Consider the following 27535-nt stretch of genomic DNA (forward strand, 5'->3'; position numbering starts at 1 on the left):
CTTCTTCCAGGACTCTGAACTTTGGCCCACTATCAGCCTGAGACTGTATACAACCCTTCTGGGCAGGGACCTTCTGGGAAAATAGGCTGGCCCCAGGGTAAAACATTACCTGATATATTATTCAGTTTGTCAACTTTTCACCCCATTTCCCCATATTCTGTTAGCTCTAGCTTTGTTTACTCTTCTCCAGAAAAGGAAAAACCCTTTTAGTTTAACTCTTGAGAAGCTTGCAGAGCTTATGGTCAAGGCTCTTTATTGTACTAGCCCCATCCTCCCTTGCAATGATCTTTTCAAGTAAAGCATTTACTTACTAAATTTATAATTGTTTTTAATTTGACATATGTAAAAGGTAGCTCTGGATTGGGCTCTGAGACCTCTTAGGAGCTGTACAGGAGATTGTCACGAGGTTCGGCTTTTTGTCTCTAGGGGAGATAACTGTTCTGCTTTGCTGCGTAAAATGCATAAGATTTCATCCTAATGACCAAGACCTTAACATTCTCCCCAGCTTGACTAAACTTTAGATGGGTTTCTTCCAGTCTAGAGGCTCCTGACCTTCATTTTCTTAGAGCATTTATTTTAGAGAACCTACATTTGCAAATTATTTTTCTGCCCCTTTGAGATGTAAATCTTCTCCCAGCTTCTTGCCAGTTTTACAATGTAGGTATTTCTTTCTCAAGGATCTGCAAGCCTTTCCTTTGAAATGTACTCATTGAGGAAGATAGCTCCCCCTATCTCCCAGTCTCTTTGAGAGGGTAGGCACCTAACTTAGACAAGTGACTATTAGCTAACATAGGTGGCCTAATCACCTTGACCAACCTTTGTACTAATGTCTTCTGGTACTTTCCACCAACTCACCCAGGCTTAAAAACTCTGCTGACTTTTGTTTCCAAAGAGTTGAGTTCAGTCTTTCTGTTCCATTGCCATGGTCTTGAATAATGTCTTCTTTACCTGCTTAACTCCATCCAGTGCAATTTTTCTTTGGTATTAACATTGTGATCACTTTAGTCCTACCTTCTCTGCATATAAATCTGTGACTGCTTACTCAAAAATTCTATTTTCTGTTCTATACTGGGAGGAAAGGGCCTTTTTGTTGGCAGGATTGTTTTATTTCTCCACAACTTTCATTACCAGCCTTTGAAATCTGACAGCTTTAATGCTTCAGATTGCACTATTTTCCTCTAGAACATTATGGCATTTCTAGAAAAGTAGCTTAGCTCTTTTTCCTTGTTTTTGTATATTTAAGCTTATTTTTGGACTGCCTCTCATTTCTAAGACTTCAGAACCTTTCTATTCACTTCTTTTTTTGTTTGCCTTTTTTGTATAGATACTCTGGGATGGTGAAAATATTTTATTTTGTTTGGATCTATACTCTCGATTTATTACACTGCCTTTTAACATCATTAGAGGTCGTTTGGAAATTACATGTCTACCACAATAGTTCTAACATCTCAAAAGCCCTTAGCTCTAAAGCCTTCGCTTTTGAATTTGCTATTGACCATGATACAGCCCTAGCTGCATTTGGAACCACAACATCTATCATACTTATCTGGGCATAATTTAGTTTTGAATTCTCTGAGTTTATTTTCTTATGAACTTGTGACTTTCAGCTTTTTGTGTACTTTCTGGGTTTAAAAATTGCAGATTGGGAATGAGAGAGAGGCTTATTTCTTGATTTGTTTTATAACTCGGTGTCCTAGCTTTGCTAACTAAATTCAGGTTACTTCAAATTTGCATTTTTATCACTCACGGGAGGTAATAATACAGAACCACTGAAAACCAACACAACAGTCAATACTGTTGTGTTGACTTTGATATGTTGGTTTTAAGTCTCCTTCTGTTGTTCCTCCTCAGTGCCTTTAAGATGCACAGAATGCTGCTTGAATGACCTAGTGACTAAGTTATAATGAAAATGGTTTGCTTCTCTGCTTTGTATAATAATCCTCTAAATCACAGAGGGCATGCATACAAAAGTAATATTTAGAACCCAATCTGATTAGAATACACAATAAAATGTGCTTGAAATAGGAGAAGGCTCATAGTTTGGGTGAATCTGAGGACATATTCCTCTGTTTATCAAATATTCATTAACATTAACATGTGCTAAGCACCATACTAAGGAAAATGACAAAATAAAATAAGCCCTGAGAAATTCACAAATCAATAAGCCAGAAGGAATGGAAATCACTAATTACAATATAGCCAGTTAAGGTTGATGAGATATGTATGGAGTGTGGTCTAAAGAAAGAAGCAAACTCAAATGTGTCCAGGAAGGTTGGGGGCTTTGTTCAGGGATGGATTCATGAATTGTGACAATAGTCTTGAAGACACAGGATATGTTGATCAGCCAGACAAAGTGAGAAAGAGTATTCAAGTTAGAAGGAATAGCACATACACACAGTATGACGTAGTATGTCAAGGACCATCAAATAATTCAGCATCCCTCTATCTTACCCACCTCATCCATCCTCCTGTGCCTTGTACCATATGCGAGAGGGATACAAAACCAAAAGAGACCATCTGGTCTGCAAGAGGCTTTAAGTTTAGTTGGAGAAAGAGACTTTTAAAAAAGTAATAGCAATGAACTGAATGTTCTAATAGAAGTCTGTGTGAGCTGTGGAGGACATACTTAACTCTAACTGGGAATATCAGGAAGGTTTCTAGAGGGCGTCATATTAGAGCTGAGTAATAAAAGTGGATGTTCACCAGTATGAGGAATAGAATGACATTCCAGGAAAGTTAATTCCTGCCCCTAACCCTCACCCTGCAGGCCACCTATGTTCATTTAAATGCAATTTACAATATTGTACTTTTTTGTGCAAAGCATCTTTCACTTGGTGTAATTTCAGTAGTTTGTTCCATTTTGTTGCTGAGTAGTGTTCACTGTGTGAATATATAACCACACTTTATATATCCACTTTCTGATTGATGGATTGTTTCTAGTTTTTGGATATTATGAGTGAAACTGCTAAAACATTCTCACACAAGTACTTTCTAGACATATATTTTCATTTCTCTTGAATGCTTAGGAGTTGAACTGCTGCCTCATTATATTGAGTTTTATAAGAAATTGCCAGACATTTCTAAATGGTTATTACATTGTGTCTTCCTAGAGAGTTGGAATGTTCCATATCTTTGCCAATATTTCACTATATCAGTCCATTTAGCTGTTCTGGAAGATGTGCAATATTACCTTTTAGTAGCTTTATTTTATTTATTTTTTTTTTCAACATTTATTTATTTTTGGGACAGAGAGAGACAGAGCATGAACGGGGGAAGGGCAGAGAGAGAGGGAGACACAGAATCGGAAACAGGCTCCAGGCTCCGAGCCATCAGCCCAGAGCCTGACGCGGGGCTCGAACTCACGGACCGTGAGATCGTGACCTGGCTGAAGTCGGACGCTCAACCGACTGCGCCACCCAGGCGCCCCACCTTTTAGTAGCTTTAATTTGTATTTTCCTGAAGACTAATGATTTTAAGTGAGTTTTCATGTGCTTTCTTCTTTGGTGAAGTATCTGTTTGCCCTTCCTTCTTCATATACTATGTGCTCTATCTCAAGGCTTCTCCATTCTGGCTACACATTAAAACATCTTTGGACTTTTGCTTTGGCTCCATCCTGACTCTGATTTAGTTGTATAGCTTGAGGCCCCTGTCACTGGTATTTATAAAAAAGCATGCTTGATGATTCTATGTGCACCCAGGTTTGAAAACCTTATCGCTGTGGTCCAGTGGTTCTCAACTTTCTTAGGTATCAGAATCACCTGGAGGGCTTGTTAAAAACACAGATGGCTGAGATCCACTTCCAGAGTTTCTAATTCAGTGAGTCTGGGTTAGAGTCTGAGAATTTGCTTTTCTGAGAATTGGCATTTCTAACAAGTTTCCACATGATGTGATATTGCTGGTCCTGGAACGACCATGTGAGAACTGCTGCTTTAGCCAAACGAACCGACCCGACTTCTCAATAGACACCAGATTCTTGCAAGCCTTTCTTTGGTATATTCTGTTCTCTCTGTTGATGTCCTATCTCTTTGTGTTCCTTGCACACACTTTTTCATTCTTTAAGAACCAGCATTAATGTCACAACCTTTCTGAAGTCTGCTCAGATTCATTTGCTCCATCATTTGTCTGCTACACTCTACTGTGATGACTCATGTGATAATAGTACTTATCACACTGTTTGGTTAACATCTATTTGTTCTGGCTGCAGTACTTCCCTCGTGTACCCATTGAGAGTGTTATAAGATCAGAAACCACTGCACCTTGTTCTTTGAATCTTTAGCCACGAACAATATCTGGCACATTACCGAGTTTCCACTATTTTATTTAAAGAATTTTTTTGGTTGTTGTGAGTAGCTGGATAACTAGTAGAAAATGTGACATATAAGGCTTCTCACATGCTTAAGATTCTTTAAAACTACAATTGACCATCTGTAATTAAATTGGCAGCCAGATCACAGGAGCCTGAGAGCAAATGTACAGCAACAACTCAAATGAAAGCCACATATCATCATAGGTTACAGTTAGCATTATCTTAAAAAAAGAAAAGAAAAGAAAAAGCATAAGAAGGGGACTTGAAAGGAATGACTTTGAATTGAATAAGCCAGCAAGTATAAAATCAAAGAAAAATTTAACAAGATGAAAGCAGAGTATGATTTTTCTCAGCATATTATATTTGTTTCCTGAAGGCTTTCTTATCAAATAAGAAGCTTTTTTTAATAAATTGAATCTCCAGAGACTTTAAAAACACAAAGTTCCATATGAGGATTGTTGTTAGAAATGTTGTAATGTTTTATTGAAAGCTTCACTTGCAAAATGAGATGGTAATGATGATGGCAATGATAACAATAGCTGCAATTTACTAGCTCACCGTGTGCCAAAGAACTTTAACTCATGATGTTCATGTGTTATCTCATTTAATCATTACAAGATCCCTATAAGGTAGGTATTATTATTCCAATTTCACAGATGACAAAACAGAGGCTGAGAGAAGTTAAAGAGTTCGTTCAAGGTCAGTATTCAAACCCATTTTTGGGGAGGGTTACCAGATAAATTACAGGAAGCCCAGGTGAATTTGAATTTCAGACAAATAACAAACTGTTTTTTTTTTTTTTTTTTGTTACAAGTATGCCTTGTGTAATACTTGGGGCATGATTACATTAGAAAATTATTCATTGTTTATTTGAAATTCAAATTTAAGTGGGTGTCCTGTATTCTTATTTGCTAAATCTGAAAACCCTGCTTTATTTCATGCCAGAAAAATTTGCATCAGACCCCTATGTTGCATTGTGCCCTAATTCTCTTATATAAAGTCCATTCCCAATTTACTTCCATGAAATTTATAGACCAAACTTCAAACATCAAGGCCCTTTACGATCTGGGCTCCACCTTTCTGTTCTTCCATTCAGGGGAGTAACAAGTGTCAAGGCTCTGAGACAGGAGCTGAATGATGTGGGCCTGGAGGCCAGTGTGGCTGCCATGGAATGAGTGGGAGAGAAGTCAGAGCCAGATCAAAGGCTATGGAATGCAGGGCTGTGGAGATCACTGTGAGGACACATGTTTCTACTTTGAGTGAGGTAGGCAACTCTTGGGGTGTTTAAAACAGAATGACATGATCTGACTTAAGTTTTTTTTTTTTTTATGTTTTATTTTGTTTTGAGAGAGAGTGCAAGCCCAGGAGAGGCACAGAGAGAGGGACGGAGGGTCTGAAGTGGGCTTTGTGCTGATGACAGCAGTGAGCCAGACATGGAGCTTGAACTCAAGTGCAGCAAGATCATGACCTGAGCCGAAGTCAAAGGTTAACTGAATGAGCCACCCAGGCTCCCTGACCTGGCTTAAGTTTTAACAGGAGCATATGGACTGCTGTTTGGAGAATCACGCACAGAAGCAGGGATGTATAGCAGATATTCAGGCAGCAGCAGCTCAAGTGGCTGCTTTTCTTGACGGTGGGTTCAGGCTTCAACCTGTGTGACGCTGTGCTCTGTGTGACAACTTCCAACTCGGAGCTGGGGAGAAGGGCATCATTCTCTCGGCTTTAACTTGGAACCTGGTGTTTCATCCTGAGACCTGAAGGGATACTACTGGCAGAACAATGTTCTCTCACAAGAGGGGACAGCAAAGGCTGTGGCAAGACTGCGCACTGAAGGGGAGAGCAGGTAGTGGACAGGCAGCAGAGCAGGAGCACATATCATGTGTCTGAGCATAAATGAGGCATTCCTAGGATCTCTCCCACCTCCAACTGGGAGAGACTTGGGGGTGGGGCTGGCAAGGTACTACAACTGTTCAGGGGTTCATATGAGGCTGAAGGACTTTTATTATTAGTCCCACTGTGACCTAATTTACAGCATACTTGGATACACATGGAAAAAACGGGGTTCGCAAGATTAAATAAATGAAGTTCAAGGGGAAAAGAAAACACAAAGGGAGATGTGAAAGTATACAGTACCCTACAAAAAACCCACAAACACTTCGCAAATTTTTAACTGAATGTCTCTTTTGTGCCAGGCATGTGCTTTTTAGACATAACCTCATTTATTGCTCACAACAATCCTTGGTCTGGCATATATTATTACTAATCCCCTTTTATAAATGAAAAAAGGTTGAGGCCAGTGAGGATACAGGTAAGCAGCTTGTACAAAGTCATGAACTGTTTCTGTCAAACTTCGCAGAGTTTGCATGTTTTTTTTTTTCTTTTTTTAAAGTAATCTCTATGCCCAATGTGGGGCTCCAACTTATGACCCTGACAACAAGAGTTGCATGCTCTACTGACTGAGTCAGTCAGGCACCCAAGAGTTTGTGTTTTAAAAAACGTTTTAACATTTATTTATTTTTTGAGAGACAGAGAGATAGAACACCAGTGGGGAAGGGGCAGAGAAAGAGAGACACAGGATCTGAAACAGGCTCCAGGCTCCCAGCTCTAAGCTATCAGCACAGAGCCCAACACGGGGCTCAAACCCACAAACCGTGAGATCATGATCTGAGCTGAAGTTGGACTCTTAACCGACTGAGCCGCCCAGGTGCCCCAAGAGTTTGTGTGTTTAAAAATAACTAAGCCATCAAGCCTCCTCTGGGGAGGGGTAAAAAGTTTATCCAAAGGATCCAGGCAGAGTTCTTTAGCTAAAATAAAAATGACTGAAATAAAGAAAGATGCCAAGAAGAGAAAGTCTGAAAATCACTACAAGGAGCACTTATTACAGAGACCAAAGCTCCTGATGAGGCAGGATTCCAGGCTGGAGAGCCAGGATATAGATGTCCACCTGTCACAACTTTTGTCTCCTATCGAGCACTTAGCCATCTCCCATTTCTGTTGAGAAGAGCTGGCCAATTAGCTGTAGTGGCCCTGGTCATTCAAACCTCAGCAGTAAGTCACCCAGGCCAGGTCACTTGCAGGACGCATGCACCATGATTGTTCATCTGATCCCTAACTCTGTCCAAATTATGGACTGACAGAATTCAAGACGAAGGTCTCAATGCTGCACTGAAATACAGGTCCAAATCAAACAGGTTAAGTAACCACTTTCTTGCTTCCTTGTGATAAATACCGCTAACTAATTCAGTTGACACTACCTTTGGGAGTGTGTCTTCCAAGTTCTTGCTGGTTCCCTAGCTAGCATTCAGCCCAAATGATGAAAATGAAAAGAGAGAGATGCATGGTTGATAAAAGGGAGCACCCAGGTGAAGGATTTCATTAGGAAAAAAATAAAAAGTTTCAAAAAGGAGACATTTTCAGTCTTGTTCATAAAGACTGAAAACATTGATCAGAGTGCTTTATAAATTTCAGTTTTTCAGGGGTGTATCAGAATGCTTGCTTAGAGGTCTCTTCAACTCTCAGGTTTGATTTGTGGTCCAAACCTTCTCCAATGTGCATAGAAATTCAATTTCTTAAAGCCTAGGTGACTTGCTGCTTAATTTAAATTTAATTTGAGTGCTTTGGTAAATGCCGAAAGATGTATTACAACGTAGTACTCAGCGTGCATACCTAAGCATTACACAGTCTAGCTAGGTAATTCTACTGTGGATTCTTACTAGATTTACCTGATTTGATTGTATGTAGTCAGCAGAAGCAAAAGTAATTACAAGTAGATTTCAAAAGAGCTCAAATTCTCTAAAATCCATTTAAATGTTTGGTTTGTCTATAGTTTCCTTCGTGAATTGATGGTTTAGCTTTGTACTTTCAGACCTCAACCTGATAGAAGTACCGATTTCTGGGCTCTTTCCCAGATAATCCATATCAGCATTTTCAGAAAGCACCTTAGGTATTTGGATAGAAGTCGACCAAGAACTTTGATTTGGAATACAACGAAGAGCCTCTCTAAGGTCCCTTGTCATATCTGACAGCTGTGTATCGTCCTGGGGTGTATATACATAGAAGCTTGGGTAGAGTTCATTAGCAAGGTACTGAGCACTTACTTTTCTATAGTATTTCCATTATGACACAGACTACTTTTATTTTGGATCATGTTATTTTATAAAAAAGGTGATTACAACTTTGGCAGATTTGAAAAAAATAAAAAAGCTTGGAAGATAAACGTCTTATTTGGGAATTTTCCAGTAGTTTTATAAAAAAATACGTTCATAATCTATCTATCCATCCATCTGTCCACCCACCCACCTACCTACTTACCATATGAAGTATCTAATGTATATTGGATATTAAATATTTATTCTATAAAATGGTCTAGGAACAATGAAGGCTGATTTGAATATTTTTTCTACACATATACTGTTTTTTTCTACACATATATTTTTTTCTACAACACATACTGTTGCTGTAATTTGGTACCCTTTGACATAAAGTTCCAATATTACTCCTGCCAGAAGTCTTTCTGACCACTCCAGCTCTATGTGATTCCCCATTAATAAACTATATCTCTCATGTGGTTTCTTACCATAATATACTGCTTTAAAAAAACCACATCTGTAGCCCTTATCCTCAGTCAATTTGTAGACTTCTGGAGGGAAAAATTATGATGGTCCTTCTTTATTCCCATAGCAAAAAACTCTGTGCCATTCATTAGTGTTCAGTCAATAAATATTTGCAAATGGATTTATTCAGAAAGAGGAATACGGTAGTGTGGTAATGTATGTACAATGCATTAATAGAGTTCAATTTTAAATAAATTCAAATATTAATTTCTAAAAATTAATGAAATATATAGGCATAGATGATTATAGAATCACAAATTTTTAGCTTTGGCTGACCTCTCATCAATTATCAAGTACAAGTCTATTATTTTTTACATGAGGAAATTAGATTCTATAAGGCACTAAGCTACTTGAAAAAAAAGGAGCTGTTTATGTGAACATTTCATTTCATACATAAAGCAATAGTTTTAGTTACCTTTGCATTTTTTGTAGCACCTCGTTCACACACAATAGGCACCAAATATCAGCTGACTGGATTGCTTCTTGGAAATCAATTTCACTAACTGGATATTTAGAACTGGATGATGAATAGATAGCTCATGCCTTCAACTTCTCACATGCTTCACAAGGGATACCACCACCTACAGCTGCCCTATTAGCTTATTTTGCTGGATCTCCCTTGCCTCAGACAGAATGCTTGTTTCCTGTTCATTCCTGATTTTCTTTGAGCACCTGCCTGAGCATGTAGATTCTAGCTCTTCTTTCTGACTCCTACTGCGTATGCTAAAAACCTAATTATATTGTATCCTTGCTGAATCTGTAATAATATCTGCCTTTCTAAAAGAGAATATTTATGCTTTTATTTTCCTTTTTTGGGAGCCATGGATTATTTGGTTCATGTGATCTGGAAAGGAGAAAACAGTGGACACCAGATAGAGCAATTTTCTCTAGAGCAATCACTAGGAGGGACTCCCCAGTCTCCATTTAGATTGCTCATCTTCATTCATTGTTTTCTAAGTCTTGGAACCAAAGTGAGATGCTAGAGAAGGATTTAATTCTTCAGGACCCTAAGCTCCCACTTGTAACACAAGGGTTGAGGGAGAAAACCCTAGCATCTCCAGGCAGCAATAGGTCTAATCAGTTACTTTCTGTGTGTTTAGAGTATAAACCATACACCATGGTTTGGATTTATTCCCTTGGCTGCATGATCAACCCTTGCTCCTTCAGATGTGGTGTTCCTGGAACACAGACTCAGAGTAAAGATCAAACAGAATGGATTTTAGACATATCTGATATAATCTTACTATTTTGCTGATAAGAAAGTTGAAACTCAGAGAAGTTACTTGTTTAAGGTGATTCAGTTGGATTGGATAGTGATAGATCTGGGACTAAAACTGGCCATGCTGCCTCTTTCATGGCTGCTGACGTTTGGTAACTGTCTTACTCCTTAACTTCTTTTACTTTATCTGGTATTTGAAGTGATCTCATGCTCAGGTAGATGACCGATTTTGCAGCTGAACCTCGAAGTTCCTTGAAATTTTCATATATGGTGACTTTTCCTCTGAGCCCACTTCCATCACAGTCTCCTATAGATCTTCTTATCTCTTACTTGTCACATGTCTGAAATATCTCAGTCTCCAAGTACAATCATCACTTTTCTCATATGCATTTCATTAAGAGAGTTCAAGTACAAACTATAAATGTAAGTCAAAGGATGATAATCTCTGGAGAGTGAGGAGAGACAAGCATGACTTCCCTTTAAAGGAATAGGACTATTATTCCCTTTCTGCCTCTATTTTCTCCTTCTCAACCCTTTCCTGTGTTCCTGTCTTCCTTGCTCAGGTTCCCCAACATGATTCATCTAGTTATCTAGTCTTTACTAATGTCCTCAGTGCTCTTTATTTATTGTTTTTTCTTTGCACTTATCTGACAAAAATCCAATTCTGAATATGTTGGCTTTCTCCCTGCTTCTATCAGGGCTGATACAAGTCAATGGAGGAAATCCCACAGCTGGGCTGACCAATGTCTCTACAACAGTGTTTCTTAAAGTGTGGTCCCCAGACTGGTAACATCAGTATGATTTGGGAACTTGTTAGAAATGCAAGGCCCAGACTCACTCAGTCTACTGAATCAGAAACTCTTGAAATGAAATACAACAATATGTATTTTAACAAGTTTCCCAGGTAATCCTGATACACCATAAAGTTCAAAAAATACTACTGTATCAAATCTTTGTCTTTAACCTCAATTTGCTATTGGTACTAGCTGTTAATCTTTATATGTTTTCTACATCAGTGATCCTCTATGTTTTGCATACTAGCTTCTTTAAACCTCCATTTTCCTCATATCTGTGGTCCTGCCTGTCTCTCCCCACTCTCCAGGGACCATCACCCTCTGGCTTATATAGTTTGTGCTTGAACTCCCTTAAACACCTGCCATCAAATCCTCAGACTTACTGCAGTTAGTTTCAGTGCAAGAGTGTTCATTTTCTTTGTGTTGAAGGCCAGCCCATACACCATACCTTTCCCTTCAGCATCAGGAACTTTCTCTCTTCATTCAAGTTCTCTCTCTCCACTGGCATCTTCCACCCAACCTCGGAGCTGTCAGCACAGAGTCTGACCCGGGGCTCGAACTCACGAGCTGCGAGATCATGAACTGAGCCGAAGTTGGATGCTTAACTGACTGAGCCACCCAGGTGCCTGAGGGGTTTTGATTTTAAGTGTCATAAAAATCCCTGTAGGATTTTAAGCAAGGGAGCAACATTACCTGATATATAGTTTATGAAGATTTTACCTTTCTTGTGTGGAGAATGGAGTGCATGGGCTAAACCAAGAAAATCTGTTCAGCTGTAGTGGAGATGCAACTAAATTTGGGTTATGATTTGGAGATAGAGTTAATGGGAGAGGATGGAGAGAATCAAAGGTAATCCTAGTCTTTTTGTTTTTAACAACTATGTGGATAATGATGTTGTTAGACTGGAAAGGGATAAGATGACTGGAAAAAAAAACAAGAATGTTTTGTTCATGTTGAGTTTCAATTGTTTATTGGAGATCTATGAGAAGATAGGCATATAAATGCTTGAATTTAGAATTCTAGGAAGAGATCAGGGATAGAAATATAGATTTAGGAATCTTTGGCCTATAGATGACATTTGAAGCTCTAAGGAATCCTGGGAAAGTATGTAGAAAGAGAATGTAGCCTATGACAAAGTTCTGGGCTACTCTAATATTTAAAATGAGTAGCCACTTGTATGGCTCAGTTGGTTAAGTGTCTGACTCTTGGTTTCAGCTCAGGTCATGATCTCACAGTTTGTGAGTTTGAGCACACATCAGCGTGCACTGACAGTGCACAGCCTGCTTGGGATTTCTCTCTCCCTCTCTCTCTCTCAAAAAAATATATATTATTAAATAAATATAAAATATATAAATAAATAAATATAAATTAAATATAAATATAAATATAAAATATAAATTAAATATAAATATAAAATATAAAATAAATAAATATAATTAATTATTAATTAAATATATAAAAAATATATATATCATGGAAGTATGGAGTAAAAATTTCTAACATAAGAAAATGAGAATGAGCAATTGGTAAGGTAGGATATTTTCTTAGAATTCTCCTAATCAATTCTCAGTCAAATTCTGCTGAGAAGTAAATGAGAATAAGGACAGAGAGGTAACGAATGGAAATGGGAACATGGAGGGCTCCAGAGACCCTGGCAAGAGCAGTCACAATAGAATGGTGAAATCAAAAGTCTGCTTAGAATGGGCTGAGGAAATTAAGTTATTGAATTAGAGTCTGGCCTGAGGAGAAGCTGAAAAAGTTGTTAAGTTCTTCATTCTAGTCCCTCTCAATAGATTTCTGAAATCAAAACCATTCAAAAAGTAACCAAAGCCCTTCAAACTGAGGCAGGCTTTTGGAGAAATAAGGGTGGTTATTAAAGACTCATATTTGAAAAGTTTAAATGAAGGTTCCATGCAATTTAAACAGAACTGGAATGTTAAAAAAATCAATACAGAGCTCCATAAATGAAATTACTGACAGAGTGGTTACCATGCCAAAACAACGACCACCATGTCAAAATTAGTTAAGTAACTGTAAGTATTGTTAACAAATTGGAATCTGATATTACCTGGGATAAGTCAAGTTTAATATGGTCAGTCCACAGAGATATTTGAGAATTGGCAACACACACACACACACACACACACACTCACACTTGCCCTCTCATCATTTTTATTAGTCGATCCCTTTAAAATAGTATGTTTAGTTTCATGGATGATAAAATATGAGAGACCGCATCTTCATCAGCATAGATTTACCAAGTCCTTGGTGTGAGTATATAGGTAAGGACATCAGAAATGAGTAGTATGATTACAACGTTGGGAAAATAAAACACATAAAGAATCAAGTCTTGGCTAAATCCTTAGCTCATAAAAACTGGTTATCAAGCAGCACTAGCACTGATGATGGCAAACTGGCCATATACCAAGGGTCATCTTAGTCTGCAGACTGTAGAAACAACCGTTGGCCATACAACTAGTAAAGACAATTATCATCACTGAGGGATACTATTGAGTGAGAGAGGGAGCCATGTATCTTCCAGTAGATGGTCATTCATTGCCAGGATATTATATCCACATGTAGTTCACATATAATTGCACAAATGCAAGATTCCTTTTATGATGGAGCATCCAGAAGAGAGAACCTTTCATTTGGAACTTCAAATATAACTAATCTCATATATAATATTTCAACTGTCCATTAACTTACTTGGTCATATTTTAAGTTGGCAGAAATGTATTGAGCACTTATTATGTGCAAAGCACTGTAGTGATGTTGCCTTACATATATGCATATAAGAAATAAATAACCCCCAGATATTTTATCCTTATTTTAGAATGAATGAGTGGCTGACATGCTGGTGCTGTTACCAAAGTGTGTGAACACCAAATGTTTAGTTCCTACCAGCTCATGACCCCCATCTTCATCGAAGTCCTCCTCTATCCCATCAGTCATCTCTTCTCCATCCGCATCTGGCCCTCCTTCAGCAGGCTCCTCTGTAGAGTGATCTGCATTCTCTGACACACATTCATCTTGGATCAGCTCTATACTCTCTTCCAATTGCTTCTTCTGAGCTTCTGGTGGGGGAGAAAGCAAATGACTACTACCTTGGGTTGCTCATGAGCCATTTGGATAAACCATGAAAAAACAGTCTATGAAAGGGTAAATTCTGTGTGAGGAGGATAAGGTCATATTATGTTCTGGTTGAATTTATTCAGTCATGTAAATTACGTGCCTAATCTGTGTGCATTTTCATGGAAGTATGTTTACTTTTAAATGGAATTAGCAAAAATTAGGAAATCTAGATGATACTAGTATATAAAGAAATAAATATTTACATAAATAGATGGATCTTTCCAGCTATATATATTCTTTTCTAATAGGGATATACTCTTAGAGGAAAAAATATAACAAAAACAGAGGGTAAAAATCACATAAAACATAGAACTTGTTCACTGAACGAGGGAAGATGAAGAAAGCTCATTGACAAGTTCAAACTTAATTGAAAAAGACAAAAATTCCCCAAGGAAAAAAAAGTACAAAAGCACATGTGTTGTCTTTCAGACAACTTGTCTATGTGAACAATAATTTGAAATTTTAGAGTCTAGATTCTAGACTAGAGTCTGGCAGATATGGTTAACTGCAGTGGTTACGAATAAATTTCTGGTGTTAGATTTACTAACTTTGTTATGCAAAGCCAAAGTGGTTAACCTTTATTGTGCCTCAGTTTCTTCATCCATATAATTAGGATAACTACTTAACTTCCAGGGTTTGGAATAGTGTTTAGTAGAGTTATTTGCAAATAATAAGTGCTCAACAGATGAAGTTACATTCTACATTAACAGAATTCCCTACAATTACCAGGGTGTGCATGCTCCATTTACAGAAATTCACTCTGATGGGAATTATGCTGACAACATAATAAATATTTCCCCTAGTGGTTGGTTTTCATCTCCTATGAAAATATCAAGAAGCACTGGGTATTGAATAAATAAGATCAGTTACTGTACCTCCTTCTCTTAACTTATTCCCATGTATACATGGCTATCTCAAAAGCTGGGTGATTTTCACTCATTTCGATCATTGTAATTTTATCAGATAATTATCCCATTATTTGATTTGAATTTTAAGAGATGCTACCTTTTAAGCTTATATAGTTATATTTTTATGGCAATAAAGACAGTTTATAGAGCCAAATAAATTGAGGGATGTTCATTCCTAGTCTTTTTCAAAATGTGAGTTAAAGAGAAAGTAAGCATTGATATACATATATTTTGACTCAGCACAAATCTTTTCAAATACAAGTAACATGTAAATCAACAAACTGATAAAAATGATGTATAAATAAGCAGGTATCCTCTTCTACAAATTGTTTAAAATTGTAATAGTTACTTGTGTAAATACATGTATTTTTGCAGTTTAATTCTCCAAATAATAAAGTTTATGTATTGAAAATAAGGCAGAAGGATAGGGTTGTGCTCTGGTCCTGCTGTCAGAGGACAGCATTCTAGTTCTAGCTTAGCTACTTGCCAGTGGAATCATGTGCATTGGGCCTGGCCACTCGGTCAGGTCCTTTAAATGTATTAGGTCAACCTTTCCTCATCTGTATAAAAGCTTTGATATACCTCTGGGGTTGGCTGTGAGGATTAACAGAGCTTCTATTTTGGAAATGTTTTACATACTATGAAGGACTACATAAATGTGTACTGTTACATACAAAAAGGAGACTGTGTGTTCCTCACTGTGAAAGTGTCAGGATAACAACACCAGTAGGCATGGAACAAGAGGGCTGGTAAGATCAGGAATAACTGAAAAACTTGTGGGGCTGAGGCTCCATTTCAGAGGAGGAGAAGAGCTGGTAGGTCCAAAAAGGCTAAAAATAATTACTACAGGCAACTTAAAATGACAAAACCTAAGGTCTTTTTCTTCATTTACTTCCCATATATAGACACAGACTATACATTTCATGATGTTTTTCTATCAACTTGTCAGTTTTGCTTTTTTCCACAGATCAGCATAACTACTGTAGTGATGATGTAAATTCTGCTTTTAAAGCTACACTTTTTATCTTCATATATGTGAGTGTACTGATGAAAGCAAGTAGCTTAGATTCCTTCTTCTCTGATGTCTTATCTACATCACTTTTAGCATAGAAAGTCTTATGAAGACTTTAAAGTGATTATTGTAAAACTTAACCAAAAAGTTTAATTGGGAGAAGATTACCCAAGTCTCTGGATTAAAAGGAAGGCAAATCAGGCAAGAGACACAGATACAGACCACATGCTGAACTTAACTGTTACTGAAAATTGCTAGTTTTTAGTCATCTCACCTTCTTTCCACCTATCACTGACCTCTGTAGTTCTTGACCTTTAACATATCTACACATTCATGACCAGCACCAATGTAGAAAAAACTGTGATGGGCAGACTAGTTTGAGCACTGACGTTTTGAATCTCTGCTATTGATCACATTCCATGCTCTACCTGATAGCCTCTACTATGGCTGACCCTTCGGACAGCACAATGCATCTGGCAACTCTGGTTTCCATCCTTCAGCCTTTCTCCTTAGAGTGATTTTTGTGTTTATCATTTGACCCCTCCCTTTTTGCCACTCTAGGTTACCACCTGTTCAAAATACCACTGCTGTCATGACCTGGTGCTGATATTGCAGGAATGAGAGAGGAATGGGCATTTGGGATTGGACAATTATTATCCTATACAGTGAAAAATGTATCATATAACTTTTCCTAAAGCCAGACTTTCTGGATTTTAGGTCATTATGTTTATTCTTTTGTCATAATACACAACTGTACTTTTGCTTAGGATTAATATTATTTTGGAAATTCATTTGGCTTGACATATACATTTCTTCTCTAATGATTTTCAGAAGTATTTGTTCTCTGGAAACCCTCGCTTTTAATGTTGAAAGTAATATTCTTATTTTCCCCCTCTGGAAAATTTTTGGCCAAAGAACCACAGAAGATTTTCAGAGAACCCATGTGGGATCAGAATTTAAAGATGCCTAGCCCTCATTTGGCTTTGTGTATCAATTTGTTGCAGTTATGTTTGAAATCCATGCTGACTCTCCTTATCTTCCTAAACTGAATGACATCCCTTCTTCCCTGATCAACCAAAGCCCAAATCAAACGTTGTCTTATAGTTAGTCTCCTCTTGTCTTATCCTTCTCTCTGTGGTGTTTAAGTTTCTCTAATACTAGAGCTATTGCCTCAAAAGGTCATTGTCACACTCAAAGGGGATAATATAGATGTTAATCTTTTGTAAAGTGAAAAGTGCAATACAAGTCAGTTATCAAGAAATAGTTTGATTTGCTCTGTACCCCTTACTGAATGCCTTGTGTGTAGAAGAGATAATACAAGCTATTAGAAACGATATAGAATTTAAGATCCATAATTCTGTTAATTACTAATCCTATTAACTATAGCTTTCTTCTCTAAAAGATGAGCATGAAAATAACATCTTTCAGAGAGTTGTTGTATACTCAAATGAGTGTTTTAAAATGTAAAGGCGACACAAACATGTTATCGTAACAGGCTCAAAAATGGTTATTGAGTTGAACCTGTATTATTGCTCTAGGCAAACAGTTTATGTAAAAATCATTCATTACTATTGACCATTAAGCATCTACATTACAAGGACAATTTGGGCTTTGACATGGTCCCTTCGTTTCTGTTTAGACAGACATAATGTTTTAAGTTAGTCTCTGCTTTTTCGTGTATGTTATACAACATACATGCAACTCCTCTGACAGCCAATTTCAAAGGCAATAGTGTTCAATGCAAAAAAAAAAAAAAAAACAAAAACCTAGGACTCATCCTCATTCATCCATTAATTAAGTTGAAGGCTAAATGCATGGAAGACATTATCTGGTTTGAGAAAAAAAACTTTAATTACAATGGCAGTCAATTCATAGCAGTTTAACAGAAATACAATCAACCTGTACTTCAGTAATACGTAGTCATCATAGATTTTTGTCATTACCTCATAAGAAATGTTATAATCGGTAAACAATGATAGGTTCCAGGAATAAAATCGCACATGAAAGCACATCTTGTTTATTAAACTGTTGGTTCACAGTTTAACAAGCAGTTTTGATCCAGTAATTATTTTGTTGAAGTGGAAACAAAGCAGCTTGTTCTATTTTTTATGAGTAATTATCTAACTTTATTTCTCCTAGAAATGAGGAGTATTTTTTAGTTTATTCCTGCCTTTATAACATTTTCTTCACCTACATAATTATTTTTTCTGTTTATCACTTTTTCCTTTTTATTGTGAGTGTTGAGCGTATATGTACTATGTATGTGTGTGCACGCCCATTTATGTCTCTACCGCTAAAGTTCTTTGGGGAAGAAACATTTTTATTCATCTTTGTAGCCCTGAAGGTTCACTCAGAGCCTTACATGCAAATGAAATATCTGCTGAATATATTCATGAATTGTGATGGGACCAAAAAATGAAAATAAATGTGTGGGTGTCAAATTCTTTTCATAGAGTCAGAGTGATTGTTGAATTTGGCACCATGGTTGTAAAAATATGAATCCACAGAGGTTAAAAGAAACATCCTTGTCACATTTTACATGAGAGTCCCATACCATTAAGTCAAATAAAATGCGGGGTCTAAGAGTTTCTTAGAAGATTGTTCCTTTTTACATGATAAGTCTTCAGGAGAAAAAATAAAATGTGAAGTGTGCAAGGACCTATGGGAGGATGGCTGCTTTGGAACACTGGCATCTTTTGGAGTCTCTGCTGAATTCTTTAAGTCTGAATGACAGGTTGGCCATAGGATTTCTTTGGTGGGCAGAGTGAATTTTAGATATTTTTTGAAAGAATGTATTAAGAACCAAAAATCTAGCAGCTATATGCCTAAAAGATATCTCTAATATTACATAAATAAGGATTTCAGGAGGAAAAAAAGGTTATGGCTCCAAGTTAGTGAGTGCTTACAAAGTACTGACCATGCAGCATGCATTAACCACAGGCCTTGAGACATCCTGCAAGGTAGGCCTCTTTATCATTTTCCAGGTGGAGAAAAAAAAGGTGCCTGTGGTCACACAGTTAATGAGTGCAAGTGTTCGAGTTCCCACCTAAGGTTTTCTGTTTCCATAGCCTGGGCTATTTCCTAATATATCTCTAGAAAAAGGCCTAATTTGATAGAGCTTTGAATCTCCTCAGTAACCAGATAATTTCAAATTAAAGAATGAAGAAGTCTGTTTGGTTAGGGGCACATGCTCCAACTAAATAATGGTTATCAAAGGAAAAGAAGTACAAGTGCTAGTTAAGTACTTCTGTTTATGGGAATATGCCTCAGGCTTTAAAAAGCCACGAAAGAAAGGAATTTATATTAAATTTCAATCTTCATATTCAAAACATTTTTGGTATGTCTCATTTCTATTTCATAAGCGATATATGATATAGAAAACAAGTTAGAATTGTTGGGATATATATTCAAAGTATTTTCATTAAATTCAGTTTGCTGCATAGCTATTATCATTAATATAACTCTGAAAATTGGTTGAGTTGGCAATTAAGTTTTTTGATGGGCTGGCTTAATTGATAGCTAATTACTAGCTAAATTGTACTTAGCAGATGGTTGGAAAGAATGTTGATATAAAACAGTCACATTATTCATTAGAGTCAAGCTAGTATTCTATAACTATTGTTTTCGCATACCAGTATAAGCTGTATTTAAAAAAATTCTATATTACAACACCTGTATATAGTATGAATTTAACTCAAAGATTTCAATAAATGCTTTTTAAAAAGATACAACATATTATGCATGGTATTACTAATAATGACATAAATGAGCATAAAGAAAGTTTCATAGGATAATTGCTTTCACACTAAAATGTCAGTTACAGAAGTACATTCCTGGAGAAAATGATCTCAAAGTTGTTCTCATTGAGTACCCTGGATTGTTAAGGTCACCACAGACTCAATATAAATAATAAAAAAAAATTATGTTTAGGTTTGAAAGAGACAGAGACAGAGTGCAATCCGGGGAGGGGCAGACAGAGAGAGGGAGACACAGAATCTGAAACAGGCTCCAGGTTCTGAGCTGTCAGCACAGAGCCTGACACAGGGCTTGAACTCACAAATTGTGAGATCGTGACCTGAGCTGAAGTCAGATGCTTAACCAACTGAGCGACCGAGGCACCCCCAATATAAATAATTTTTAAAATTACAGATACATTGTGTTTATTTAAACCTCACAATTTTAAGGAATAGATATTAATTTCCCCCATTTTACTTTTTAAAAAATGTTTATTTATTTTTGAGAGAGAGAGTGTGTATGTGTGATCAGGTGAGGGTCAGAGAGAGAGGGAGACACAGAATCTGAAGCAGGCTCCAGGCTCTGAACTGTCAGCACATAGCCGGACATGGAACTCAAACTCACAAACTGCAAGATCACGACCTGAGCTGAAGTCAGATGCTTAACCAACTGAGCCACCCAGGCACCCCAATTTCCCCCATTTTATTTATTTATTTATTAAAAAAAATTTTTTTTAATGTTTATTTATTTTTGAGAGAGACAGAGTGCGAGCGGGGGAGGGTCAGAGAGAGAGGGAGACACAGAATCTGAAGCAGGCTCCAGACTCTGAGCTCTCAGCTCAGAGCCCGATGTGGGGCTTGAACTCACAAACCGTGAGATGATGACCTGAGTGAAGTCAGATGCTTAACTGAATGAACCACAAAGGCACCCCAACTCCTATTTTACAAATTTCAAAATTTATGAATACCAAGTACCACACAACTAGTAAGTTTTGGGATTGGATCTAGTTCTGTTTGATTCTTAAGTATGGGGCCTTATAGATGTCTTGCTAGTGTAAATCTATTTGCCACAAGGAGGATGAATTAAGGAGGAAGCAAACTAGAAGTGGGGTGACTGGCTACCAGGTGAGGCTTTGGAGGATGCAAATGTTCTAGCTGCTTTGTGGTGATGGTTGTACTGCTCAGTAACATACTAAGAAGTCACTGAATTACACTCTTGGAATGGGTGAGTTTTATGCCTATGTAATAAAGCTGGTAAAAAATAAGATGAGTTCATTAGAGCAAGTGAGAGATGAGGGCTTGGGTACAGGCAATAGCACTGGCAAAACAGAGAGAAGAGGTAAAAATATGCTAAGGTAACATTTTGCAACACTGGTTGTAGAAGGAACAGAAAATGTTAATTTGGCAATTTGATTCACAGGACTTATAGAGTGGTGATGTGACAGAGACTGGACACAGAGAGTATATTTAGATAAGAAAGTGGGGAAAAAGATTTCTATTTTGAAAGATGGTGATTGAGTTATTACCAAGGACCTTAATGTACCCCTCAGCTCCCTCCTGACTATAGGCTCCAGACCTCTTTTTTCTTAGAGCATTTACTTTAGAAAACTTGGAATTGTAAAGTTTTTTTTATGCCCCTTTGAGATGTAAATCTTTTGCAACCTAAGCCTGTCTTTCTTAAAACCTAGAAGTCGTCCCCTTGAAATGTAATCATCAAGAAAGATAGTCTCTGTGGGAGAGTAGAAGCTTATCTTCCATAACAGTCAATTAGCAAACACAGATGGCCCAGTCATACCAACCAACCTCTGTACTAATGTCCTCTAATACTTTTCCATTAGCTTACTCCAGCGTTTAAAAATTATCCTGCCTTTTGTTTTAGTAGCGTTCAATTTCCACCCCCTACTGCACTAGTCTTGACCCCTATTGCAATAGTCTAGAATAAAATCTTCCTATGCCATGTTAATAAGTGTCCAGTGCAATTTTCTTTTACAGTTCCCTGAGGGATAGCCGTTGGAAATTCTGCAGTAAGCAAAGGGAAAGGTTTTGATCCAACTGCTAAAGACGAGTCATTTTCTTTTCACAACTTTAAATTTAGCTTCTTTAAAACACTTAATTTTTGTAGTTAAATATTTCCACAAGACTTGTTATGAAAAATAGCAGTCTTCTGTTCCTACCTGCTCACCATTTTCAGCTCTTTTAAAGGCTTTCAACTCAGCTCATTCTTTTAAATATATGCCCTCATATTTCTAAATAGGTGTTTCTGTTGCTGTCTCTTGATCAGTCTTAGGCTTTACCTATTGATATCATACTTAGGAAGCTGAGGACTCAATTCTCTGTCATACAATCCCCACTTACGTCCCATCACTCTAGGGAGTTACACTGTAAATTAGATTAGATCAATGTTCTGTGTTTACTTAATTTTAAGTATGAAAATGCTTTGTGCAGCTAAGTTGTTAGTATATAACACATAATTTTTCTTTCCTGAACAGTATTATTTTCTTTGGTGTTAAAAAGTGCCTTGAACTTTTCATCTTATTTCGTTTTGTTTAATTCAGTTCCCTGTGTACAGATACGTATTTGTGCCAACTTTAACTAGACCTGTAAATCTTGTTTCAAACCAATTCACTTACCTACCCGTTAGCCATTCTATCAATTTCATCTTGAAAAAGTCTCTCCCGGAGCTTTTGAGTTGTTTGGATTTCGATTTCTTTCTGGGTCTGTTGCACAGCTCATATGCTAGACTCTCCTTTACCACCATCCTGTGATTCCCCTTGCTCTTGCCTCGGGATTTCCCTGCTTTGGGAAAGCCACGTTTCTCCTTTCTTGGTTTACCTGCTGGTTTTTGTGAACTACTTCCTCCGGTCCTTTTCAGGGAAAGAGTGAACTGGAGATACATTTTTTGATATTTATATATCTGCAAATGTCTTTACCCTCACATTTAATAGTTTCGGCATTAGGTACAGAATTGTAGCTTGTAAATGATTTTTCCTCAGAATTTTTAGGGTATGTTTTCATTGCCTCCTGGTTTTCAGTGTGGCTGTTGAGAAGCCTATTGGTATTCTGATTCCTGTTTCTTTATATGAAAACTGTTTTCTCTCTTTTCCTGTCTCTCTGGAAGATGGTAGGACCTTCTCTTTGCCCTCATGCTCTGAAATATCACAATGAGATGCTTTGATGTGCATCTTTTTTCGTGCATTGTTTCAGGCATTCAGTGGGTTCTTTCAAACTGATTAACGTTCTTCAGGTTTTTCTTAAAAAAATTTTTTTTACATTTATTTATTTTTGAGAGACAGAGCACAAGTGGGGGAGAGGGGCAGAGAGAGGGAGACACAGAATCTGAAGCAGGCTCCAGGCTCTGAGCTGTCAGCACAGAGCCCGACGCGGGGCTCGAACCCACAAACCATGAGATCATGACCTGAGCCAGTCAGATGCTGAACCGACTGACCCACCCACATGTTCCCTTCAGGTTTTTTTCTAAAAATTTTTTTGATGATCTCCCCTCTTTCTTTCTGTAACCTTATTATTCAGATATTCATACAGTAAATTTCATATCCTTCCCCTCCTATTTTCCATATCTATTTTCTTCTTCAATTTTTTCTTCCAATACTGAATTATTTGTGCTATCACATGTTAATTTCTAAAAGCTCTTTTATCTGTCTTCTGAATACTCATTTTTAGTTTCATATTCTTATTTCATGAATGCAATATTTTCCCATTCTTTCTGAGTATGTTAATCAGTTTTTTTTAACTTTTTCTTTTAAAGTTTTATTCTTTCTTCTGCACAATGTTTCATCCAAGTTTTCTTTTTTTCTCCTTTTTTTTATATCTCCTTTTCATGGTAAGTGTTTGCAATTATTGGGTGATGCTTGTCCATTCATTGAACAGTGAGGTAGTAAAATATCAAGGGGCAGCTTTGTAAGCAAAAGGATATTGTTTTTGTAGGGTGATGTGGTTGACCATTTTCTTGTGTGACGCCTATGCTAGCATCTTTAAATCTTTCTTTTTCCATTCATCAGTTGATGGACATTTAGGCTCTTTCCATAATTTGGCTATTGTTGAGAGTGCTGCTATAAATATTGGGGTACAATGGAGTACTACGTGGCAATGAGAAAGAATGAAATATGGCCCTTTGTAGCAATGTGGATGGAACTGGAGAGTGTTATGCTAAATGAAATAAGCCATACAGAGAAAGACAGATACCATATGTTTTCACTCTTATGTGGATCCTGAGAAACTTGACAGAAACCCATGGGGGAGGGGAAGGACAAAAAAAGAAAAAAAGGGGTTAGAGTGGGAGAGAGCCAAAGCATAAGAGACTCTTAAAAACTGAGAACAAACTGAGGGTTGATGGGGGGTGGGAGGGAGAGGTGGGTGGGTGATGGGTATTGAGGAGGGCGCCTTTTGGGATGAGCACTGGGTGTTGTACGGAAACCAATTTGACAATAAATTTCATATGTTGAAAAAGAATCTTTCTTTTTAGGATGCTCATCTCCCTAATTAAAACTTCTGGTGTCTTGCCAATAGTCTGGCAGCTGAGGGGGTAGAATGCTTGGAATTTCTACAGTAGTTGTGTAAACTTTCACTTCTCTCCTTGTCTTCAACTGCACTCAAATTTGTTGTTTACCAGCTTTGGGATCTGCTTTTTAGCTATTCTATAGGTAACGTCTCCAGATTTCTAGTGGGTCAGAGACAGTTGGGAATACAGAAATCTGATTCCTTAACAGACTTGCAGCCATGTATATACCTCCTTTTCTAGAGGAACATGATGTCTTTGATTTTCAGCCTTTTGGGATTTCTGTGGTTAAAATTAGACTTAGATTTCTAGGGTATGTATCCTAACTCAGGTACCTTCTCCATCTGTTGTCCAGTTTCTAAAATTTTGTTCCCATTCTCTTTATGCCTAGAGGTTTTAAAATTTTTAAAAAAATTTTTACAGATTTTTAACATTGCTAACTCTTCTAGAGATTTTTTAAGAATCCTACCATTTTAATGCAGTTTTAGGAGAGAACAGAGCTCCATTCATGTATTTAATTCAATATCTGTGACCAGAGACATCACCGGTTTAATCCAGTGTGTAAATGCTAGCAGTAAGGTATTCAGAACAGAAATAGCAGTCACGTTACAGGCGGCAGCAGTCACATCATAACTGGAGCAACGTTTTCCATTCCGAGTACCTCAGTCTGGGGTTGACAAACCATGCAATGACCAGACAAGAGAGACGACAATGGTGCCAGATGCAAAACCAAATTACACGGGTAGCAGATGAAAAAATTACTGACATCTGTCTAGGGAAAAGAAGGGCTCAAAGATGCCACGACAAAAGTTTGAATGCACCTAAGTGGCACATCTATGGGCCAATTATGTTGACTCTCCGTTCAAAGGTTGGGAGTGAGAAAATTATAGCTCTTTTAAAATATTTAATTGGCTGTTACATTCACAGTGGGTTGGACACTAAACTTGGTTTCAGGGGGCGTAAAACAGATAACCAGACCAAATGAGAGCAAAAGACCTTTTGGTTTGGTGCAGTAGAAGAAGAACTGACCGTAGGAGTCTGAGACGCTACTATCACTAGGGTCCAAGTAAATGACATTAATGTGTGAACTGGCTAAATAAAAATACTAGCTTACTGAAAAGAGTATGCCACGTGTAAACTGACAGCAGTATTGGAAGATACTAACTTTTCAAAAGCAGTTATATATTTTTATATTTATTTGTAATATTATAATTCTTGGATATTAATTAATAATTAATTTATTTCTAAATGTTTATTTATTTATTTGGAGAGAGAGAGGAAGGGAGGGAGGGAGGAGGGGCAGAGAGAGAGAGAGTAGAGAGAGAATCCCAATCGGGCTCTGCACCACTCACGTGGAGCCGATGTGGGGCCTGAACTCACTAACTGTGAGATCATGACTTGAGTGGAGATCAAGAGTGGGATGCTTAACAGACTGAGCCACCCAGGAGCCCCTTGGATATTAATTTATTTTTAAAAATTCTGTTCCTTTTACCAAACATCTGGGCAGGATGAATTTTCCTGTGGGACCTGGTTTGTGGCCTCTCCAATGCTTAGGTCAAACTCTGGCTATTATCATTGGAATTGTCCCAGCACACTGGCTGGCCATGTATCAGGCATACCACTGAGAATAAAGCTGAATTAAATAATGTCTATTTGCCTTTTCACATCAGAGACTTTATACCTGAAGTTTGATTTTTTTTTTTTTTTTACATATAGGTACCTGTGGATTAATTGTGCCCATTATAGATATCCAGTCTCTAGTTTTCCTTCTTGCTTCTTTTATCCCTTTTGGTCATTTAACATCACTGTGCAAACCACATATAAATTGTGCCATTCATATGTGGCCATTTATATGTGGCTCTTTTAAAAGAGTCATCTAGGAATGAGGCACAGTTGTAGGTTAAATTGATATGTGTTATTTGTTGTTTTCAATAATCTACATAGTCACTACATTCCAAAGTTATGTTAATTGAATTATTCAATAGAAAAGAATAACATATGCATTATGGATTCATACTATTTGTAGCTTAAAAGTTGGGATTTATGTTTGAGGTCATAATCATTCCTCTAGTTTACATCTGAGGGGTTGAGACCTAGAGAAGTTAAATGACTTGCCAGGTTGTGCCTGGTACATACTACATGTTGGAAAGAGAAAAGGAAGAGAAGACAGGACCATGTGCTCAGGAGGCTTACAATATCAAAGAAAGAGACAGGATGCTATACAAATATCTACTAGTCAGGATATAGAATACAAAATCAAGTAATGGTACTTCATTACAATTATTCCTCATAGCTTAGAAATTCACTACAAACAAAGAAGAAAAAAAATGATACTATGACTCGAATACTGTACAATCTCCATTTAGCGTGGTTTTCCCCATCTTTGGTTCATGATCTTCCATTTCCTGTCAGTATTTTATGCTGGAAACTTTCTTTTTTTCTTCTTCAAAAGTTTTGGGTAATATTTATTTTTTATCTTTGAGAGAGAGAGACAAAGCACGAGCGGGGTAGGGGTAGAGAGTGAGGGAGACAGAATCTGAAGCAGGCTCCAGGCTCTGAGCGGTCAGCACAGAGCCCAATGCGGGGCTCGAACCATGAACTGCAAGATCATGCCCTGAGCCCAAGTGGAATGTTTAACTGACTGAGCCACCCAGGCGCCCCTATGCTGGATACTTTCATTATCAAATAACTAAGACTGGGAATGGGAGATGTATGAAAGAGTAATAATGAAGAGTAAATGTTAGTTAGCCAGCAGATAATTAGTTTGCAACAGAGTAAGCATTAAAATGAGTGCTCCCTTAAATTTAGTAAGGAGATATGGAGTATTTTTTAAGAATTTTATCATATTTCTTGCCACTTTCTATAATCTAATCTTGAGTCTTTCCTTACAAGGAAAGACTTTTCTTTTCATAAAGAAAATATAGAAAGTAATCACCTTATCTCCATTAAATACAAATGCTGTTCAGGAGACAATTGCTAAGTGAATGAAATTACAAATTAAATAATTCCATTTTCTTCCTAACATGTTAAAGTAAGAAAGACATAAATATCAAAAGACTAAGCCTATCATTTTAAAAATAAATGTCTCATGACTGGGAAAGTTTAAACACGTACAAAAATAAGGTGACAGCCTCTCATGAAAAGAAAATGCAAGCTTTGAATTTGGCGTTACATTTATAGATGATCTCCCAAGAAGATAAGTGAAAGGTATTATTCATTGCAGGAAACTGGAAGGTATAATATGATAGAATAAGGATCACATTTTTCTCTTTGAGGTGATTTATATTTAAATGAGTTCTCC

The 27535-nt window shown here is 37.3% G+C and overlaps 1 protein-coding gene across 8 annotated transcripts in view; it reads right to left on the bottom strand.

Moving 5' to 3' along the window:
- The window catches only part of RALYL (RALY RNA binding protein like), a 712252-nt gene that overhangs the window by 23748 nt on the left and 660969 nt on the right, over positions 1-27535 (bottom strand). For 7 of the 8 annotated variants that reach the window (XM_086695612.1, XM_086695606.1, XM_086695607.1 and 4 more), the window contains one exon: positions 13837-14009. In XM_086695612.1, the coding sequence (XP_086551738.1) occupies positions 13837-14009 (173 nt within the window). Of the gene's footprint in view, positions 1-13749; positions 14010-27535 lie in introns of those variants that run through there. The other variant, XM_025922551.2, reaches the window with a different exon arrangement.

Source organism: Puma concolor, chromosome F2, assembly GCF_028749965.1.
Source record: "Puma concolor isolate L17-30 chromosome F2, mPumCon1.1.hap2, whole genome shotgun sequence".
NCBI classification, from domain to species: Eukaryota; Metazoa; Chordata; class Mammalia; order Carnivora; family Felidae; genus Puma; species Puma concolor.